This window comes from Diabrotica virgifera, chromosome 5 (genome assembly GCF_917563875.1).
Source record: "Diabrotica virgifera virgifera chromosome 5, PGI_DIABVI_V3a".
Taxonomy (NCBI): Eukaryota; Metazoa; Arthropoda; class Insecta; order Coleoptera; family Chrysomelidae; genus Diabrotica; species Diabrotica virgifera.
The window spans coordinates 135,384,195-135,407,999 of record NC_065447.1 but is presented as its reverse complement, the minus strand read 5'-3'; the positions used below and the strand labels follow the sequence as shown (position 1 = coordinate 135,407,999).

The window sequence follows — 23,805 nt, the reverse complement described above, 5'->3', positions numbered from 1 at the left end:
GAATTCTGGGAGTGAGGGAATTTTGCCTAGGGAATCTTAACGGGGGGTACCCTTTAAATACCTGGAAACATATCTTTTTGAAGACTGGGCATCGGACAGGGAAGTAAAATTTCGCATTGACCAAGATCGACAAGCTTTCGTAAAATTCAGGAAGGTACTAACCTGTTCAGAGTTCGATCTAACACTGAGACTAAAGTTTAGTATATGCTGCGTATGGTCGGTGCTGCTATATGGCATAGAGGGCTGGACACTCAAAACGAGGGATATAAACAGATTAGAAGCCTTCGAAATGTGGCTTTATCGCCCTATCCTAAAGATAGCATGGACGGCAAAAGTTACAAATGTATATGTCCTTAAAAGAATCAACAAAGATCGCCAACTTTTCGAAAACATCAAGAAAAGGAAAACGGCGTATCTGGGTCACATCATGCGAAATGAAAACATTATGCATTCCTTCAACTTATAATAGAGGGTAAAATTGAAGGCAAGAGGGGAATAGGACGCAAGAAAATGTCCTGGATCTGAAACATACGACAATGGACAGGGATTAACGACATACAATATCTGATACACATTGCAATAAACAGAGAGTTAATGGAAAATGTGATCGCTAACATCCATTAGTGGATTTGCATCTGAAGAAGAAGACCAAATTTGCCATTCACCTCTCATGGTCGCTTTTTCGATTTTTAAGCCTCAAATTAGGGGTGTTCCTCTCCCCTAATACTATTTATAATCATTATCACAGTTACGCTTTTCACCGTATCTCAAAGAAACGGTTTTATTATTAACTTATTACCTGCAGTTCTTCCCCCCTTCGAAGGTACTGCTTCTGTTGTTGGAATCTTTTTTCTGGAACAGGCGTAGGATAACCTTTACTAACTGAAGTCCTTACAGGAATTGGATAGTTTATATTGTTTGGTTGTAAAGTCGCTTTTATAGGTTGGAGCGTTGCTTTTATGGGTACTGGATAGTTTTGATTGGCATATGTGGGAGCACGATCTTGACTGGACTCTGCGTCACTAAAATAAAATATGTAAAGTAACATTATAAGTTAGTTGTAATACTTTCACTGAAATTAAAACTATAGAATTTTATTATATAGATTACCCCAAATCCTTTTTTCAGTACGTCACACATTATCGAATTCTCTCTAACGCATTACAGTTGGAAGTGACAGAAAAAAAACGTACCTATGTGATTATTATACAGTATGGTGCAAATGAAAGGAATAAATTCATTACTTCGTAAACGGGTGACTTTTAGGAAAAATCCCGAAACAGGTCGATTTTTATTTTTAAATTATGATATTTTGACATATTATATAATATACGAGTGACGTCATCCATCTGGGCGTGATGGCGTAATCTATGACTTTTTTAAATCAGAATAGGGGTTCTATGATAGCTCAATTGAAAGTCATGGTGCCAAATTTTTTTTAATAAAATTAATTGACAAATAAAAAAATATGAAAAAAATTTTTAAGAAACGGTTTTCTTTACTTACGAGTGACTAAAATTAAAAATATTACAAAAAAAATAACTAAAAAGCAAGAAATAAAAAAACTCGAAGGATTATTCGAAATAAACTGTCACACATATTTGTGATATATGTGATGAATTCGACCGTTACCTGATGGAAGTTCATTTTATCTAACAATAAAACACTAAAAAACGTTTGTTTTCAATATTTCTACAAATTTTTTACAAATTAATGTCACTGCACCTGTTTCGGCAAAGTGCTTTTCTCAAGTGATATATTTTACGGTGTGTCTGTATTTAAGTCTTTAACTAAACAGGTTGAGTAGTGGGGAGCCCTTTGACTCAAATCGGTCATTAGAATTATATCTGTATTTTTTAGTTTATCAATTTCCATAGATTTCCAAAGATAGCAAGGCCTTTATTTTGAATATGGAGAATTTGAAAACGTTCTCTTAGGTCCAAGCTGTGGGTGAAAAATAGGTCAATTTCAGGATATAATTAGGAATTTTTGAAACCTATCCGGTGTTGTAAAGGACGATGCCAGGAATAACCTACTAAAATCTAACCAAAAATTTTATGCGCTTTTTTATATGACGTTTTTCATTTGTTAAATTTGAAATTTTTAAAGATTTTTAATTTTGCAGCTTAGGATATTTATTTTAGAGAAAAACTTTTAAATGGAAACTTGTAGTAAATTAAAAAACCTACAATTGGAGCTATGGCAAAATTAATTTCGTTAATAAGTTATTAAGTTAATAAGCAAAAGGTCCAAAATAACCGTTTTTTGGAATTGCATTATTTATTGTAAAAATAACTTTTATTTATTTTTTAGGGCTTTAGAATAAAGATTTTTCAATAACAAACATAAAAATTTTTGTAGAGTCCTATTGGTGAACTTGTTGCTTAGATATTATAACTTGTTTATCCCAAGGGGTCAAACGTCGAAAGCTATAATTTTTTGAAAAAAAAAATCGTAGAGAAATAATCTAAGGTCCACTCTCCTTCTAAAGACTTATATTTTCATATTGTGATGTAAATAAATGCTTAAAACATTTTTCAACCTCTTATTTCGGGTTTAAAAATAGGGGGGCTTTAGAACTGAAGCCGCCCCTGTACATCCTATGAGTTTCTGTTTTACAGATTATTGTTGCTGAAGACAAAATAAAGATTCAAAACAAAATAAAAATTTTCTACGACCAACTGAAGCCGAGATAACTGTTTTTGTTTCTTAAATCGTAGTGACTTTATCTATAACAATTAAGAAATTATTTCACAGTCATTGACTAAAGAAAGACTTATATTATTTTAAAATAAAAATTATTTTAAACGATAATTACATTTTATTATTAAAAATTATTTTTAAAGTGTAGGGGAGATTTATTTTTCTTTACGAATGTGATTTATTGTGTCGGTTGCCCTTAGCAACGGTTAGCAACTTATAGTAGGGCCATGTGTTCAACACACGTACACAATGAACCAATCAATCTTTCCTTAGTAATACGCATTTTAAACAAAAACGCCGGCACCACTGTACGAATGTACTAGATAACCTAAAGCTACCACGAAACGTGCACGTGTTATAACGGATTATATGAATTTGAACGCATCGAGTAAAATTTTGAAGATTTTCGCTTTTATTTCTTTCTATGCGTGAGTTATTTTAATTTATTTTCTGTGGTACGGTACATTGATACATTAGTTAGTGTTTAGGTATGTAACTCTAAAATACACAGTTGTAGATAATGAATTATTGGTTTTTGATTGTTACAAGGTGCGGTACGTACACAATGAACCAAACTATGTTGGGACACAATGAACCATGGTTCACTGTATACCATTCCAATTTTTTAGATTTATTTTTATTTTCAGGATGGGTTGCGTTAAGAAATTGGAAAGAAAGAAAGGCGCACATACTGTTGATTAAATGAGAGCAGCATTGGAGTTAGTAACCAGGGGTATGAGTATTCGAAAAGCAGCAGTAGAAAGTAATTTAGCATATCCTACATTAACGCGATACGTTAAAAAAAGAAAGTATGCTCCAAACGACAACATAAGATTTGTTCCTAACTACGAGACGAACATGATTTTCACAAGTGAACAAGAAGATGCTCTTAAGACCTACTTGAAAACTTGTGCACTTATGTTTTATGGATTGACATCTGTTGAATGTAGAAAGGTTGCTTATCAAATGGCTCAAAGGAATAATATCAAAATTCCTGATTCATGGAAGAATGCAGAAATGGCTGGCAGGGAATGGCTCCGAAGTTTTAGGAATAGGCATACAGATCTGTCTCTGAGAAAACCAGAGCCGTGCAGCCTGGTACGTGCGACATCATTTAACAGAGATAATGTTAATCGCTTTTTTGACAACTTATATGCTGTAATCAATCGGAATGCCGCATTTTCTGACGGTACCAGAATTTACGACTTGGATGAAACTGCAACCACAACGGTGTAAAAAAACTCAGAAAATATTGGCCCCAAAAGGGAAAAAGTGTTTGGGTAAAGTCACCAGCGGTGAGAAAGGGACACTAGTAACAACGTGCTGTTTTATATGTGCCGGTGGTTATGCTTTACCTCCAGCAATAATTTTTCCGCGGAAAAATTATAAGGATTTCATTTTAAAAGGCACCCCCACTGGCTCTTTAGGCCTTGCTACGCCGACAGGATGGATGAATTCCGAGTTATTTGTAGAGGTAATGAAACATTTTATTAAACATAAGCAGAAGCTCTCCTGATCATCCATCAATTCTAATATTCGATAATTATGAATCTCACTTATCCATCGAAGCTTTAGATTTGGCAAAAGCTGCAGGGGTTAATATTGTAACTTTGCATCCCCACACATCGGCTAAATTACAGCCACTTGACGTTGTGTAACGATGAGTGCCATCGTTACGATATTATTATATTTATTCCTATAAGCCACCTAATAAGTATGCAACCAGTTATGCGTTCGTGCTTAGAACGGGTTACCTAGATTTGTGACCAAATATAATAGAAGGTTGGTACTACGCTTGGGGAATTCTGGTCTTAGCTTGTGGCTGTACGGCTTCCGACGGAGGGGCATGTCATATCGCCCATCGGAGAGGATTGTCACTTCAATTTTCAATCTGGTTGGATGAACAAGTAAATTTTTCCGTGGTCACTGTTTAAAGAATACAATATTTAGTTAAAATATTCATTTATTATAAGATTGGTTTATTTTGGAAGGAGCTATTTTTTGTTTTGGGATTTGTGCGGTGAGAGGAAGAGTTTTATTTCCAAGTTTCCTTTTGGAAAACAGTGGGTAAGTCGGCTATTAAGTATTCTTGTAAAAAAAAAACATGGTTCTCATTCTCAATACAATACTTATAGTAATATTATAATTGTTATTCTATGAATATAAAACATCAGGTCTTAACGAGTCAATCTCACTATCAAATTCATGTTTCTACAAGAAAAATTCTTTCAAATTAAATTTCCAGTTCAAAATAGTTTCTGAAGTAATGACACTTTTCATTTCCTTTTAGTATCTACGTCTATAAAGTAATCCCTTATTGCAATATATACATATCTTCTTGGTTCATATGTCCTTCCATTTCTTTACATTTCCATTTTTGTTCAAGGTTAATGACACTTACTTGTAAATGTCAATAGCTCCTCTTTTTTCGGTAATTTTTTCTAGAAATTTTTATAAGGTTTTTATACCTTTCTTATATGCCCTGTTTTTTGTGTACTTAAGGAACACCAGCTAATAGGAGATTCTTATGCTTTTAGCCACGGAAGAAAATAAGAAGATGGAAAATTAAGTCAATCATACTTTAATTTGTTTTTTTGGAATACATAATCATTTTGGGGATATTTTGGATGGAATGTGGATGTTTTGTTTGGTTTTTGTGGAATAAAAGTTGAGTTTTCCGATACTGGGCAGCTACCTGCTTGCCGTACCTTCCTGTTGGTGTGGAGTACCTCCCTAGGGTTGGGAACCAGAGGATACCTTATTTGGCTCTCCCCTCATCATCTTCACCGAAGGTTGGAAGAAGCAATCCGCCTACTTTTTGTAGGGACAGGTTTTTATATAACTAAATTTGCATGTCAATTTGTTTTAATAATAACTTCCAATTTTACTATTTTTTTTCTCTTCGTATCAATAACTTTCAAATCACTCTAATAATAATATACCCTCATTGTTTTTTCTTAACCATAATTAACATAATATTCAATATTTTTCAACAATTTTTATTATATTTCACCCTTATTTAATTTATTTAAAATAGCCTGGGATTTATAAACCATATGTAAGATAATGTGCACAGTATCTAGGTCATATCCTATTTAATAATATTTATTCCAGTTGTCGGATGTTGTCACCTCCGATTAGATACGGTATTGTCAACCAATATTGTAACCCTCATTAATAATAAGTTGTTAAGGTAAATACCTATTCATACTAAATTCATTACATATTTTTTTTCTACTGTAAAACCTGCATTATCGACAGCAGTGTACTAGCCTAGTACGTCGGATAATTAGCTAGTGTAAAAATTGTATATAGGGTATATAGGTTTTTTTTATTAAATGTGGTTGTACATACTTATATGTTTTATTATCCTACCATTTTAATAGTACCATTTTAATAGTATCAGTTAGGTACAGCAATATAGGTCACGTGGAGAAGAATTTATAAAATTCTTCCCTGGCGCTCAACACCCTTTCTGAATATCTTCTTGGTCAGTAGTTCCCTTTCTTTTCATTACTCCTTATATTCATTTATTTTCTTTATCATTCCAGTATTTCTTTAGGTACCGTCTTACTAGGGCGTGCAAATACGGCCTGATCCTTCCCTGAGCCCTACTGTTTAGTCTCTTCAATTTCCAGCTAGCCTATTTTGAGGAAACTTCCATAAATAAGTAATTATCCTTTAAAGCTATATCTATTCTGCCACAACAAAAACCTCGTTTTTGTTACAATTGGCGCCCAACGTGGCGCCCGATTTTCAGTAAGAGAGTACCTTTCTTTATTTTGTTGCTTATTGTAAATTTTTCTAGTAAGTATCTTTCTGGTTCATTGTTGTATATTTTGTAATTATATAGAGATATTTTTTTTGATTCCTTTTGTACGTTATTGGGAAAATACACTAGTGCACTTGTATTGCTGTATTGGTACTATTTTAATTTATTTAAAATAATAATTGTAAATCGTGAGTAGGATAATATTTGAACAGGTATATTGGTTGACATTTCGGTCTGGTCGGTTTGGTGATACCTGGATATTTATTTTGAAAAATTTTGAATGATTTACTTTTTTTGATATCTAGGTACATTACTACCTCTGATTTAGGTGCAGCCACAATATACTACAGTTAGTTAAATTTTTGCTTACCATACCTATATATAATTTATAAAGTTTTCATTTTTTTATATACATTTTCGTTTAAACAGTTACTTAAATTATTTTAGATATCTACCCCAAATATATATCTCGGTTATATTTGGTTTGTCGGTTTATTCGGTCGTTAGTTTAGCAGCTCGTCAGTTGAGCAGCTTGTTTAGTAGATTGTCGGTTAATTGGGTCGTTAGTTTATTGGGTTGGGTTCGGTTTGTCGTTGTTGGGTTGGGCTTATTGTTACTAAATTTCCCTACCACCATGTGTACCTTTCAGCCAGAGCATTTATTAGTTAAGGAGGTAGATTATGAGTTGAGGATAAGAGAAATAGAGGTTGAAGAATCCGCTAAATGTGATAAAAAACGCAGTCTATTGCGTGGTGCTCTTAAACAAGAGCAAGGAAATAGGAGTTTCCGTCAGATTTCAGCTGCAGCTATTCCTTTCCTGGAACAACAACAAGGAATAAATGAGACACTAGAGGATCTTACGCAAAAGATAAATAATTTTAGAGGGACTGTCCATGATAGCATGTATTCTAGATACATTTCACGTCTTGCTCATATCTCTGGTCGTGTCCACTTATTATGTTGCTCAGATGAGGAGCAACAACTTTACAAACGCTCTATGTCCATTAGGATTCTCAGTCTAGAAGGTGAACTCGATTCTCGAGTAAATCCTCTAGCCACGTCCACTCCTGTTTCTTCAGTTCAAGCCTCTAATTCCTTGTTACATCCCAAGCCTGTGCAGGTACATAAGTGGGGAGTTTCGTTTTCTGGTGAAGGTCATTATGACCAAGTAATTTCATTTTTAGATAGGGTAGAATGTCTTCGTGTTTCGAGAGGTGTGAGTGAGGAAGATCTTTTTTCGGCTTCTGCCGAATTATTTACAGGCCATGCTTTTACGTGGTTTATGAACAACCGTGGTAGCTTTACCACTTGGACTGATTTGGCTCAGAAACTAAAATCTGACTTTCTGCCGTACTCTTTCCAAACTGATCTCTTAGACGAGATCAAGAACCGCAAGCAGAAACCGGGAGAATCAGTGACTATGTTTATTAACACCATGTTGGGTATGTGTAGTCGTTTAGATACTCCTTTAACAGATCATGCAAAAATAAAGATAATTTTAAAATGTTTGTTACCCTTTTACCATGCCCAATTGGCACTGGTTGATATAGCCACTATAGAAGACCTCACAGAAAAATGTAAACGCTTAGAGGAAACTCTATCTTGGTCTCTTAATTCCCCTACCACTTCGCAATTCAATTCTGGTCCTGTTGGTTTTAATTCTCAACCCTCAAGAAATCGTTCTTGGCAATCTAGACCCCATACACCGAATGTGTCTGTGACTACTTATTCTTTGTCTTGCTGGAATTGTCAGGTTGTTGGTCACACATTTCGGGATTGTACCAGACCCCAAACACGGATTTTCTGTCACGGTTGTGGTAGAGAAAATACGCTTAAACGTAACTGTTTTAAGTGTTCGGGAAACGAGCATGCAGAGGCTCGTACCCTGAGCGTTCCTCAAACAGCAACCCCATCAGGGAATATGACCGCAGCTGTAGACGAAGCTTCAGGTCCAATACCCGCCAGCAGCTCAAACACACCCTCTCAGGAAGGAAGAAACACTTCCAACCGGAGACCAGCACGCCAACCGAAATCAGGGAAAAAGTAATTGTTAGTAACACTTCAGTTGACTCGTACGGTTCGCTTGATCGTAGATTATCCCCTCCAGTATTAAGCTGGAATTTTAGTAATAAGCATAATCAAGACGAGGAAACAGTTCCAAATTCTATACCTGGTTGTACGTTTGTAAATAATAATAATATGTCTATGTTAATACCAGATAATTTTGAAAATAAATCAGATATTTTGGATTTTGATATAAATTCGTTATTAGTTAGGAAACATAATGATAACCGACCTTATCTTGAAATTGAAATTTTAGGACAATCTTGTTTAGCTCTATTAGATAGTGGTTCTAACATTTCTTTAATAGGTTCGAATTCGCTGAAATTGTTAGAAAACACGGATATGAATGTTATGCCTATTTCTTCTTTACAAGTCTCTACTGCAGATGGTGCTATCCAGTCAATTACAGGTAAATGTGACACAGAAATCGTAGTTGCCAATATTCGGAAAATGATTACATTTTATGTTATCCCTTCAATTAAAAATTCTATAATTCTTGGCATGGATTTCTTAAATGCATTTAATAGTACATTAAACTGTTCAGATTTTTCGTTATTTATATCTTCCTTTAATGTCGCAACTGTAAGTGCCATTCGTGAGTTCTCTAGTTTGTCTAGCTTAGAACAAAACCAGTTAGAGAATATTATCTCTAAATTTTCTTCTATCTCTTCCAAATACCAATTAGGCCGTACACATTTAATATCTCATACTATCGAAGTGAACACTTCAACTCCGTTTAGACAATATCAATATCCCATACCTCAGGCATGGCAAGCAGATTTGGGTAAAGAAATTGATTTGATGCTCTCTCTAAACATTATCGAACAGTCAAATTCTTCGTATTGTTCGCCGTTATGGATGACAAAGAAGAAGGATGGATCATTCCGAGTATGCTTCGATGGTCGCAAACTTAATAGTATCACTACTAATCGAGATGCTTATCCCATCCCTCGGATAGATATAATTCTTAGCAAACTTCAGAATGCCAAATATATCTCTTCGATCGATTTATCCAAAGCCTTCTTACAAATTTCGTTAAGCAAAGAGAGTAAGAAGTATACTGCTTTCGCTGTCAGTGGTAAAGGGTTATTTCAATTTGTCACAATGCCTTTCGGTCTAGTTTCAGCTCCACAAACAATGTGTCGTCTAATGGACTTGGTTATTGGTCCGCAACTTGAACCATTTGTATTTTATTACTTAGATGACATTATAGTTGTTACTCCTGATTTTTCTTCACATATTGAGATATTAGAGAAGTTATTTTCACGCCTTAAAGAGGCTAATCTCACTGTTAATTTAGAGAAATGTAATTTTTGTCGTCCTAATTTGAAATTTCTAGGATATGTTGTTGATCATCAAGGTTTGAGAACAGACCCTGATAAAGTAACCGCTATTAAGGACTTCCCCATTCCTAAAACTACTACACAATTACGTAGGATCTTGGGCATGTGTGGTTACTATCGTCGATTTGTGCCTTCTTATTCTACTTTATTATCACCCCTTACTGACCTCCTTAAGAATAGGAAAAAGGGCCAGACTATCACCTGGACTCCTGAAGCCGATGATGCTTTTCATCGCATTAAGGAAGCTCTTACCAGTGCTCCGGTCATGACTTCACCTGATTTCAGTGAACACTTTTACCTCATGACGGATTGTTCAAACACCGCTTCAGGTGGCGTACTCTTTCAGATGAAAGATGGTTCTGAACACCCCATAGCATATACTAGTAAGAAGCTTAATAAGGCTCAGAAAAATTATTCCACTACAGAGCGTGAACTCCTTGCTATTATTCATGGCTTGGAGGCTTTCCGCTACTATTTAGAAGGTCGTAAGTGTACCCTTATTACTGATCATAGTTCTTTACTCTGGATGCATTCTATGCGTAACCCATCCCAACGTTTGTCTCGATGGATTTGTAAGTTGTCAGCCTTTGATTATAATATCGTCCATCGTAAAGCAAATGGTGTTGTAGTAGCTGATGCTTTGTCTCGAACGTTTGATGTCAATCTTCTTGACTTATCCACTTTAGTTCCGGATGCATGGTATCAGAAAATGTTGGAAAAGGTTACCCAAGAACCTGATCAGTATCCTGACTTTAAAGTAGAAAATAATATCCTTTATAAGCATGTTGTTAGTTCAGTAGAAGCTTTGTCTAATATGTCTGATTGGAAGATTGTTGTCCCAACAGCAAACCGGGATGAAATTCTTCGTACATTTCATGATAATGTGACATCTGGTCATTTTGGTTCTTATAAAACATTTAGTAGGATAGCAGAATTATATTATTGGCCTGGCATGCGCACCTATATCAAGAAATATATTTCTAGATGCAAAGTTTGTGCTACTTGCAAGCCAAGTACTATGCCACAAGCTGGATTAATGGGTACTTTTAGGAACATTGACTTCCCATGGCAGATGATATCCATGGATCTGATTGGACCATATCCTCGTAGCTACAATGGCTATACCTATTGTTTGGTGGTTGTGGACTACTTTACAAAATTTCCACTAGTTTTTCCTCTTCGGAATGCCACTGTCCCTGCCATTGTGAAATATTTGGAGGAACAAGTCTTTTTGTTGTTTGGTGTTCCCCAAATTGTGTCTTGTGACAATGGTCCTCAATTTGTGTCTAAGGCTTTTAAAGACCTTCTAACTAAATACAAAGTTCAGAAGATCTTTTATAATGCTGCATACCATCCGCAAGCTAATCATAGTGAGCGAGTGAACCGCAGTATTGTAACAGCCCTTAGATCATACACATATCCAGATCACAGAGCTTGGGACCAGTATATTCACTCGATAGCTCAAGCCATAAGAACTTCGGTCCATGAAGTTACTCAATGTTCTCCAGCTTATTTAAATTTTGGTAGGAATATTGCTTTGTCTGGTGATTATTTTGGTTTAATTTCGGACAATTCCACAAATCTCCCTCAGATCTCTGAGAAGCTTCATCGTTTAGATGATATTCAGACTTTGCCTCCAATATTTGCAGACATCAGAAAGAAGTTAAAATCTTCTTACCTTAAGTCACAGGGTCAATACAATTTGAGGAAAAGAGATTTGCGATTCTTTGTTGGTGATCGGGTATTAAAACGTAATTTTGTTAAGTCAAGTAAAGGTGATGCTATTTCTGCCAAATTTTGTCAGAAATATGTCCCATGTGTTGTCAGTAAAGTAATCTCTCCTTTAATATATGAATTAAAAGATAGTTCGTCCAACAGGAAACTTGGTCGATTTCATATAAAGGACTTATTACCAGATAATACTGTCAACGACTTAGAAACTTCGTCATCAAAAGAAGATTAACTTAACAATATTGATCAAGTTAATTCCTCTTTCTAAACTTTAGAAATACTCGATTGTTCAATGAATAGGTTAACGATTGGATTTTGATTTTAGTCACCAGATAGGGACTCTATGTTTTATCTATTATAGTAGTCTTTCTAGCTTTCCATATTCTATGTATCTGAGATGTCATTAGTTTATTATTGAGATTTAGCTTAGTTGGGCTTAATATTGAACTGGTATGGAACTGTTAACACCTTGTATGTGATTATGCTTATATTGTCATCACTTGTAGATTAGTGTATCTACCAAATAGGTTTAGTTTTGTGTTTGATTTTGTAGTTTCTACTGGAAAGTTAATGGCACAGTGCTTAGCATGATTCCTTGGTACATTAGCTTATTTTTGTCTAAAGAAGTCATTGTGATATTTGTTTGGGTAAATGCAATTTTAGTATACAGTGTGATTCCAAAGTCATACTTCATGTGTCCAAATTTTGATAAAGTTAATTGAGATTAAATTTATGACAAAGACTATGAAACCATTTCATTATTTATTGTAGTGAACATTTCTTAGGAAAGTGGTTTGCCAGCTTGGCTATGCAAATACGTGGGTTCGAGACTTGTTGCTTATCGACTGTGCACCTGATAGGAAGCAGATTTCATTGCTCACAGTTGTCTAGTTCCAAGCCATACCTCAATTAGTTCAGATGCTGAATCTATATGATAGAATGTTTAATCATCATTTTAATCATGCACTAGGCATTCTTATTCGATTTTCAGTTTACATTCATTCTGAAGAAACTTAGTCTTAACTTGTATGTTTATCTATCCTTCTTAAGTTTTACTATTTTATTATTCTGATAATGATGGTAACTTCTTTACTATATTGAAATATTGTAGCGTTTGTATTCACCGAGGGATTATTTTGTTCAAGCATCATCTTTCCGAGGAACTAAATTTTTTTTTGTTCATATGTACCTTAGGGTCAGGATCAATATCCTGTTCTCTGTGAGTAACTAGGGAACATTTTCTTAATCTGCAGTTTCTTTAGAAATTGATTTACCTGTTCTCTAGTATTTCCATAATTGGATTTATTTATAAGAGTTATTAATATGTGACTTCTTGAATTCTTTCATGAGAGATGACTTCGAAATATTGGTTAGCTTCTTCTGGCCATTCTTATCAATCTGTTGTAGCTATAGCTATAGTTAGAGAATCCCAGAGTAAGCTAACTTCTGTTAGGTCAACTATTCGATTAGTTACCCTTAGATAGATCTCCCATTGAATCTGATACAAATCTGATGATCAGTTGAGTTAGGGTCATGGTAACAAATATGTAATCATCATTAGTACATTTAGCGCTAAGTGTAGCATTGCTCAATTAAATCTGCCTGATTGTTCCACCTTGGATATGCTTCCCTATAAATCTGTTGTCCACTGTCGGATCAATTTAGGATAAAAGTCTTGCTACAATAAATTTTCCCCTTTCTTGTTAATGACTCTTATATTTAGGTTAGGTTATACTGTGGTCTATTTTTTTTTGCATGTTGAGAATTGGCTACGAGATTTCTACGGACTGTTCACTTTGGATATGCTCTATTTAAATCTGTTGTCCATCGATAGAACAGTTTGTACTACTCGTCCCATTCGACATTTTTTTGATTAGAATTTATCTGAATTATGAAATTTAGCAAAGGGTTATAATAAACCTTAACTAGGTATGTTGGTACCATATGTGATATATTGGTCATTAAGACAACCCCATTTACATGACTCATAATTTGCGGTTAGGTATAATCGATCGAGTCAGCTGTAAGTGTGAGTAAGTTAGTCGTCGTATAGGTTATATTAAGTTTGTATTCGAATATTGTGGTTATGGTGTTCTTGTTGACTATAATTTGGGGTTTTATATAAATCTACTAAATCAACTGGAACACAATTTGGTCTTTAGGATATATATCAGAGGACTGGTCCTACGAGTTTGGACGATGTCCTACGATAGGTTAGTTTAGAGTAGTGAAGTAATCATAGGTTCGCACTATATTTTTGCTATTTGGTTTGTTCACGCCTGTGTTGGATCCCACAGCGTGTGATTTTTCTCTATGAATACTGGCATTGAGTATTTATAAGTATATATGGAAAAAAATTGTTCCTAAGATCAATTTTTTTTTTCCGAGTAATGGGGGAATGTAACGATGAGTGCCATCGTTACGATATTATTATATTTATTCCTATAAGCCACCTAATAAGTATGCAACCAGTTATGCGTTCGTGCTTAGAACGGGTTACCTAGATTTGTGACCAAATATAATAGAAGGTTGGTACTACGCTTGGGGAATTCTGGTCTTAGCTTGTGGCTGTACGGCTTCCGACGGAGGGGCATGTCATATCGCCCATCGGAGAGGATTGTCACTTCAATTTTCAATCTGGTTGGATGAACAAGTAAATTTTTCCGTGGTCACTGTTTAAAGAATACAATATTTAGTTAAAATATTCATTTATTATAAGATTGGTTTATTTTGGAAGGAGCTATTTTTTGTTTTGGGATTTGTGCGGTGAGAGGAAGAGTTTTATTTCCAAGTTTCCTTTTGGAAAACAGTGGGTAAGTCGGCTATTAAGTATTCTTGTAAAAAAAAAACATGGTTCTCATTCTCAATACAATACTTATAGTAATATTATAATTGTTATTCTATGAATATAAAACATCAGGTCTTAACGAGTCAATCTCACTATCAAATTCATGTTTCTACAAGAAAAATTCTTTCAAATTAAATTTCCAGTTCAAAATAGTTTCTGAAGTAATGACACTTTTCATTTCCTTTTAGTATCTACGTCTATAAAGTAATCGCTTATTGCAATATATACATATCTTCTTGGTTCATATGTCCTTCCATTTCTTTACATTTCCATTTTTGTTCAAGGTTAATGACACTTACTTATAAATGTCAATAGCTCCTCTTTTTTCGGTAATTTTTTCTAGAAATTTTTATAAGGTTTTTATACCTTTCTTATATGCCCTGTTTTTTGTGTACTTAAGGAACACCAGCTAATAGGAGATTCTTATGCTTTTAGCCACGGAAGAAAATAAGAAGATGGTAAATTAAGTCAATCATACTTTAATTTGTTTTTTTGGAATACATAATCATTTTGGGGATATTTTGGATGGAATGTGGATGTTTTGTTTGGTTTTTGTGGAATAAAAGTTGAGTTTTCCGATACTGGGCAGCTACCTGCTTGCCGTACCTTCCTGTTGGTGTGGAGTACCTCCCTAGGGTTGGGAACCAGAGGATACCTTATTTGGCTCTCCCCTCATCATCTTCACCGAAGGTTGGAAGAAGCAATCCGCCTACTTTTTGTAGGGACAGGTTTTTATATAACTAAATTTGCATGTCAATTTGTTTTAATAATAACTTCCAATTTTACTATTTTTTTTCTCTTCGTATCAATAACTTTCAAATCACTCTAATAATAATATACCCTCATTGTTTTTTCTTAACCATAATTAACATAATATTCAATATTTTTCAACAATTTTTATTATATTTCACCCTTATTTAATTTATTTAAAATAGCCTGGGATTTATAAACCATATGTAAGATAATGTGCACAGTATCTAGGTCATATCCTATTTAATAATATTTATTCCAGTTGTCGGATGTTGTCACCTCCGATTAGATACGGTATTGTCAACCAATATTGTAACCCTCATTAATAATAAGTTGTTAAGGTAAATACCTATTCATACTAAATTCATTACATATTTTTTTTCTACTGTAAAACCAGCATTATCGACAGCAGTGTACTAGCCTAGTACGTCGGATAATTAGCTAGTGTAAAAATTGTATATAGGGTATATAGGTTTTTTTTATTAAATGTGGTTGTACATACTTATATGTTTTATTATCCTACCATTTTAATAGTACCATTTTAATAGTATCAGTTAGGTACAGCAATATAGGTCACGTGGAGAAGAATTTATAAAATTCTTCCCTGGCGCTCAACACCCTTTCTGAATATCTTCTTGGTCAGTAGTTCCCTTTCTTTTCATTACTCCTTATATTCATTTATTTTCTTTATCATTCCAGTATTTCATTAGGTACCGTCTAACTAGGGCGTGCAAATACGGCCTGATCCTTCCCTGAGCCCTACTGTTTAGTCTCTTCAATTTCCAGCTAGCCTATTTTGAGGAAACTTCCATAAATAAGTAATTATCCTTTAAAGCTATATCTATTCTGCCACAACAAAAACCTCGTTTTTGTTACAGTTGGCTTATATGCGCCATTCAAGACGTATTATAACAGTGCCATAGAGTCGTGGCTTCTAAAAAATCCTGGTAGGCCGATATCTATTTATGATTTAGCTGAATGTATTAGAATAGCACACAGTCGTTCCATGACTCCTACAAATATAGCCAATGCCTTTAAAAAATGTGGTATATATCCCTTTGATCGGGAAATCTTTACAGATGACGATTTTTTGCCAAGTGAGGTAACAAACAGACCATGCCCAAATAATGAAAGTTCTAATAATACAAGAGACCTTCAAGGAGGTGAACATACCGATGAAATCACTGTGCCAAATGAAAATGACAGTTCTGCAATTAATAACATTCAATAAGAAAACCCCGAACATACAGAAAGTCGAGCGGGGTTATCATTTATTCCACCACAACAATTTATGCCTGCATTGAAAGCCTCAAAATAATAGAAAGAACAGAATAAGTAAAAAAAGTATTATTGCCACAGCTACACCGGAAAAAACATTATTGACGACGAAAGGTTGGAAGCTAAAAGAAAGAAGCAAATAAATGAAAATAGGCAAGCTAAGAAGAGAGTGCAATTTGTTAATGACGATAATACAGATTCAGAGGAGGATGAAATAGATATTTCCCTTGAGAGTGGCAGTGATAGTGGAGAGGATGAACAAGATCTTCCAGTTTTAAATCCAAATTTGTTTAGTACCCAAGATTTTAACCCTAACGTAGAAGATTATGTTCTGGTAGAATTTCATCCACCAAGGTCAATAGTATATTATGTGGGGAAAATATTACAGATAGAACAAAATGAGGAATATCGCATATCATTTTTAAGACTTAAGGATAAATATAGTGAGCAGTTTGTTATGCCCAATGTTCCTGATGTAGCTTCCGTCAACAAGAAAGATGTGAAATATATTTTGCCGAGACCAAAACTTTGTGGCAGCACAAAACGACAACAATCTTATTTTGCGTCTACAGTGTCTTTTTCTTTAGTAAATAGGAATTACATATACCTATCTTCAATTTTATTGTTCTTTTCACCTATTATTTTGCTTTTAAACAATAAAACTTTGAAATCTTACTGTAGTTTCTGTAAACCTAATTTTTATTAGGTATGTTTAAAATAAAGTAGTTTGGTTCACTGTGTACGCAGCACTAGTTCATTGTGTACCACCCGTGGGACACAATGAACCAACGACACTTAAAGGAAAAAAACAATATTATCTCAAAAACATCATCTTTATTGATAACCAAATTATGTGTAATATATTACTAATATGTTTTTCTTATACTCGTACAATTTCGTGCTTCTAGGTTAAAATCTAGACAATTTTAAATTTTGAGTGGTACATTGTTGAACACATGACCCTACATTGAATCAGGGTTTTTGCTCCAAATTTTAAAGCACCGCTTGGATTGACATGAAATTTGCAGACACATAGATAACATGTCAAAGAATAAAAGTGATATTGGGCCTCTGTGCTTTTGCTCTTGGGGTGCGTTTCACCCCTTACAAGTTGTGAAAACATAAACGTTCAAAATTTGTCCGGAAATGGATAAAACGACTAAATCTAAACAACTTATGTTCTATAGCATTGTTTCACCAAGTTAAAACTTTTCGAGTTATTTGCGAGTAAATACCTTCATTTTTCAACACGTTTTAAAAAAAAATACGTTTTTAGGCGGTTTTTGGTAAATAAATCAAAAAGTAAGTTGTTTTATTTCAATTATTTTAATTGTTTTATTACAGTAAACTTTGCATCTGGGTCTTTTCGTCGTCTTCTTAGTTTTACTACAGATGTCGCTGTTTTGCGTCTCAAAGGTGGAATTACTGTATCGCGGTGATTTCCCTTAAAAGGCAGGCTTGTTTCATTTTTGTTTCAGAGTTGGGACTGCATAGCTACACTGATAAAGCATAAGATGCAGAAATAGCTATCTGTAGATAGTGGTCCAGCTCTGAATCAAATTAAAACAAAACTGCCTTTCCCCCTTGTTCTTCTTTACTCAGATTTTTGAGTACTCGAAACTGCTTTTGGGCACTTTTTCCTAGACGAAAAGGGAATAGATACGTGACCATTGTCCTTTCTACTTTCTTCTATATTCGTCGTCTCCGTGCTTATAAAGCCGGAGATTCAGGATGTAACCAGAAAGCAGTTTATTTCGACGAAAAGTCGTGGATTTAAAATATTGTTTATTGTTTTATTTCAATTATTTTAATTGTTTTATTAGAGTAAACTTTGCATTTGGGTCTTTTTTTACTGGGCTTTGACCCCCATATTTTTGTTAAATACTATCTTGGTGGTTAGCATGTACATTGCACGTAAGCACTGATGATGACTGGTAAACCAGTCAAAAACTAGTTATGCTGCGATTTTGATGTGGCCCTTTTGAGGATTTTTAAATATACCTTTTATACATGATTTTACTGTTTTTTTGTATTACATGGTATACAGCCAACCACAGGAAAACTTTTTCCTTGTGAATTTTAATCGTTACCGCTTCACAAGTTACTTTGCTTTCGCATTATTTATATAGGGTGGACGGCACTTATGGGATAAAATTATTTCAGTCCTTGTTTCAAAAAATTATAAAAAATGCTGAATGCGTCGATTTTAAGATAAAAATGTGCACTTTTTAAACATAAATTTAAATGTACAATTGTACAGGTTGATCCTTCGAAGTCTAACAGAGTCCATAAGGCTTATTTTTGATGGAACATCCTGTATATTCTTATATTTTTAAAAGTTGCCTAACAACCTGATTTCAACAAACTATATCATGTAGGGTGTATTATGAATAATACGGGGTGACATTTTGAAATCAAAAAGTATGGAAACCACTTATGGAATAAAACTGTTTGTGTCTTTATTTTAAAAAATTATAAAAAATACTGGGACATGTCAACTTTTAAATTCTAATGGGCGCTTTACAAACATAAATTAAAATATACAGAGTGGTTCACGCAAGTACAGCATAGTCCATTATCTTTAGTTTTAATGGATCACCCCATATATTTGTATATTTTTAGAATCTGCTAAACAACCTCATATCAAAAAAGTGTATACCTATTATGTATGGCCTATTATGAATAATACAAAGTGAAATTTTAAAATTATGTGTAATTTTCGGCAAGATATTAATTACGTACCTACATAAAATTTTAAAATTAATAATTTATCATGCTTTAAATAATGGTATATATTTTAAATTAGCTCAATAAAGGCATCAATTTTCTAAACTAAGTAGGTATTAAATCTATTGGGTTTCGTATTTAATGTCTTTATATACAAAATTTATAAATAATTTCAAAATTTCACCTTGTATTATTCATAATGGACCCTACATAATACACTTTTTTGATATGGGGTTGTTTAGCAGATTCTAAAAATATAAAAATGTACAGAGTGATCCATTAAAACTAAAGATCATGGACTATGCTGTACTTGCGTGAATCACCCTGTATATTTATATTTATGTTTGTAAAGCGCCGATTTGAATTTAAAAGTTGACGTGTCCCAGTATTTTTTATAATTTTTTTAAATAAGGACACAAACAATTTTATTCCATCAGTGGTTACCATTCTTGTTAATTTCAAAATTTCACCCTGTATTATTCATAATACACCCTACATGATATAGTTCGTTGAAATCAAGTTCTTAAGCAGCTTTTAAAAATATAAGAATATACAGGTTGTTCCATTAAAAATAAAGCATATGGACTCTGCTAGACTTGCAAGGATCAACCTGTATATATAAGTTTATGTTTAAAAAGTGCGCATTTTTATTTAAAAATCGACGGGTCTCAGCGTTTTTACAATTTTTTGATACAAGGACAGAAATAATTTTATTCCATTAGTGCCTTCCACACTGTATGATCTGTAAGTATCATCGGTTCAAAGGGTTTATTTTAAATAAAAATTGGTTTTAAAGTAAATCTGTTTTAATTTTTAATTTTGAAAAAAAAATGTTTTTATTTTTCAAAATAACTTAAAATGTATTAGTGTGACCAATTATCACAAAGAGTAAAAAAATATAGTTTTTGCTTTTCTAAATATTTTGGATTTTTTGTTTTTTTTTTTTTGTAAGGCAAAAATATGTTAAGATATGGCTGTTCTAAATTTGCATACATGCTTGATTATTGACTAGTTCAAGTCTTTCAACTACATCCCCTTCAAAAATAAGCACTTTGAACCGATGAAACTTACATACATAAACGACACATACACGAGTAAAACAACTTATCAAGTAAAAAGAATTAATTTCATTTTTGATGCTAATTAGGGGGTGACTTTCCCCCAAGTTTTTTGACCAAAAAAAAAAGGGACCAACTTTATTTTGAGCGTAACTTGCTTCCTTTTGATGCTAAAAACCTTTTTTGAAAAACAAATAGACATTTTTTTACAAACTTTAAAAAAGTTAAAATGATTTTTCTACAAAAATTGCATGATTTTTTGGTTATTTCACGTTGAAATAATTCACTTTGAAATTTGACGGATATGAACCTATTTTTTATTAGCTAGAACTTTGTTTCTACTAGGTGTAGAGAGTTCACGTAAACATCATTTTTTTTTAATTTTTAATGTGCTATTATAGTTTTGTTAAGATATTTACTCGCAAATAACTCGAAAAGTATTAACTTAGTGAAAAATGCTATAGAACCAAAGATGCTTAGAATTAGACGTTTTATCCATTTTGGAACTTATTTTGAACTTATATTTTTCACCCCTTGTAAGGGGTGAAACTCACCCCCAGGACAAAAGTACACAGAGGCCCAATATCATTTTTATTTTTTAACATGTTATCTATGTGTTTGCCAAATTTCATGTCAATCCAAGCGGTGCTTTAAAATTTGGAGCAAAAACCATTATTCAATGTACTATAAGTTGCTAACCGTTCCTAAGGGCAACCGACACAATAAATCACATTCGTAAAGAAAAATATATCTTAACTACACTTTAAAAATCATTTTTAATAATAAAATGTAATTTTCGTTTAAAATAATTTTTATTTTAAAATAATATAAGTCTTTCTTTAGTCAATTACTGTGAAATAATTTCTTAATTGTTATAAATAAAGTCACTACGATTTAACCTTTAACTACACGCGCTGGCGTATTTTGTACGCCAGATATAAGAATTCTACTGCAAATATATTTAAAATTTTAATTTTTGACCTTGTTTATCTACCTTACCTGAAACAAAGAAAAAAGGACAAGGAACTCAAAATCTGGATAGATATATACATATACATACGGGAGTTAATAAGGAAGAACATGCCAAAAGAGGAGTATCAATACTTATATTGAAGAAATACAAAAAGAACATATCGAACTGGCAAGCAATAAATGAAAGAATCATAAAGGTCAACCTCAACCTGAAAGGATCAAAAATGACAATAATAGGCACATACGGCCCGAATGATGATGCACGCGTAGAAGAAAAAAGAAAATATTATGAAGTCTTAGATGAAACTATTTCTCAAATAGGTCAAACAAGGGAAACTATTATACTAGGTGACCTAAATGCAAGAACTGGTAGAAGAATAAACGATGAAATAATAGGACCATATGGAGAAAACACTACAAACGACAATGGCAATAACTTAATAGAAATGTGTAGACACAATTCACTAAGGATCATGAATGGGTATTTCAAACATAAGGCAATACATACATATACATGGACTCAGCCTACAAGAAACTTGAGATCAGTAATTGATTACCTAATAATGAAACAAAAATCTAAAATAAAAGTGCATGACGTAAGAGTGTTTCGAGGAGCCGAATCTGGAAGTGACCACTACTTAGTAAAAGCCAAAATGATACTACCTCTAAGCGGAAATTGTAAACACCAACAAAATCAAAACATAAACGAAAATCACTCAGTAGAAGTTAAACAACTGCAGTACAATCTAACAAGTTTAGACAACGATAGTACTAGAGAATTGTATAAAAAAAGATTAGAGCAACAACTACCACAGGAATTCAAACATAAAACAACAGAAGAGCTACATAGAATAATAAAAAAAGGAATACATCAAGCCGCCAAAGAAGCCTTAGGTATAAGAGAAAATAAACCCAGAAAGACAAATAATTGGTGGAATGATGAACTACAGGAAATGAAAGAACAAAAGCAAAAATTATATCACAGATGGCTGGGAACAAAAGATCAAGAACATAAAAGAGAATATAGAGAAATGGTAAATAAATTTAAATCAACGGTAATAGAGTCAAAAAATCAAAGCTGGGAAAGAAAATGTCAGGAATTAGATACGTACATCGGCGGCCGCAAATCAAGAGAATCCTGGAGGTTTATAAAAAACATCAGATCCAACAAAACAGAACAAATAGCCATACACTCCATAGAACCTGAAAAATGGGAAAAACACTATAAAACACTGTTAGTAGAAGAAAGACCGGAATACAAAAACATAGAACAACATGAAGTCCTGATTCAAGGGGAGCCATTAGCAATCAACGTAGAAGACACTAAAAAAGCTGTATCACTGCTGAAAAATGGACGTGCTCCTGGTCCAGAGGGGATATATGCAGAGTTAATAAAAAATGGAACCAACAAACTATTCCAGATTCTAACAGAAGTTTTCAATAGGCACTTGCATGGAGAACCAGTGCCACAAAGTTGGAAAGAAGGATGGATTACATCTATCCATAAGAAAGGAAATAAGGAAGATTGCAATAACTATCGGGGTATAACTGTTACGAGTACGCTTAGCAGATTATATGGAAGAATTATAAAAGAACGCATATGCGAAGAATACCGCCCTTTTGAGTCAGAAGAACAAAACGGATTCAGAGCAGGACGATCCACAATAGATAGTATTTTCTGCTTATCCCAAATACTTGAGAAAAGAACACTGAGATCTCGAGAAGTGCATTTACTCTTAGTCGATTTAACAAAAGCATATGACACCGTGCCTGTTGCGAAGTTGTGGAAAGTATTGGAGAAAACCAGTATCAGCGTTACACTAATCGATGCTATTAAAGAGCTTTATAAGAACACAATAGCAAAAGTTAAAATAGGAAAAGAGGTGTCTAATGGTTTTCAGGTAACAAAAGGACTTAAGCAAGGTTGTTGTTTATCTCCCATACTGTTCAACATATATATCGATGAAGCACTCAGGCACTGGAAGAAGAAGTGTAAAGGGATGGGGCTATCTATTGGGGATGAAACGTTATATACGTTGCACTATGCAGATGACCAGGTAGTTATTGCCCAAGACAAAGAAGACCTGGAGTATATGGCTAGAAAACTAATGGAAGAGTACAAAAAATGGGGCCTCGAAGTAAATGTCCAAAAAACACAATATCTTTGCGCAGGAGGAGAAAATAATCCAGACGACCTCGACTTAGAAGATGAAACTATTAAGAAATGTGACCAATGTACATATTTGGGGGTAAAACTGACAAAGACAGGACGAAGTGATGAAGCCATAAAAGACAGAATAACCAAAGGAAAACAAGTTATAGGTGCGTTGAATTCAGTATTATGGCAAAAATATAAGACCGGAAACGAAAAAACGAATATATAATACCATATTAAAACCAGTAATCGTCTATGGCTCAGGAGTGTGGCAGTTATCACAAAAACTTAAAGGTAACCTATTGGCAGTTGAAATGGATTTTTGGAGGAGAGCAGCGGGAAAGTCTAGATTAGAACATGTGAAAAATGAGGACATCAGGAGACAAATGAAAGTACAAAGATCA

At 33.7% G+C, this 23,805-nt stretch overlaps 1 protein-coding gene and 1 long non-coding RNA gene across 7 annotated transcripts in view; one reads left to right on the top strand and one right to left on the bottom strand.

Moving 5' to 3' along the window:
* LOC114338951 (uncharacterized) overlaps positions 1–23,805 on the bottom strand; it is a 296,642-nt gene that overhangs the window by 143,735 nt on the left and 129,102 nt on the right. For all 6 annotated transcript variants that reach the window (XM_050650332.1, XM_050650334.1, XM_050650335.1 and 3 more), the window contains exon 3: positions 800–1,022. In XM_050650332.1, coding sequence (XP_050506289.1) covers positions 800–1,022 — 223 coding nt within the window. The remainder of the gene's footprint in view (positions 1–799; positions 1,023–23,805) is intronic.
* On the top strand, positions 4,363–15,712 carry LOC126884425 (uncharacterized). Its single transcript, XR_007698027.1, has 2 exons — positions 4,363–5,089; positions 14,746–15,712. It is a non-coding gene; the product is annotated as an uncharacterized LOC126884425 (long non-coding RNA).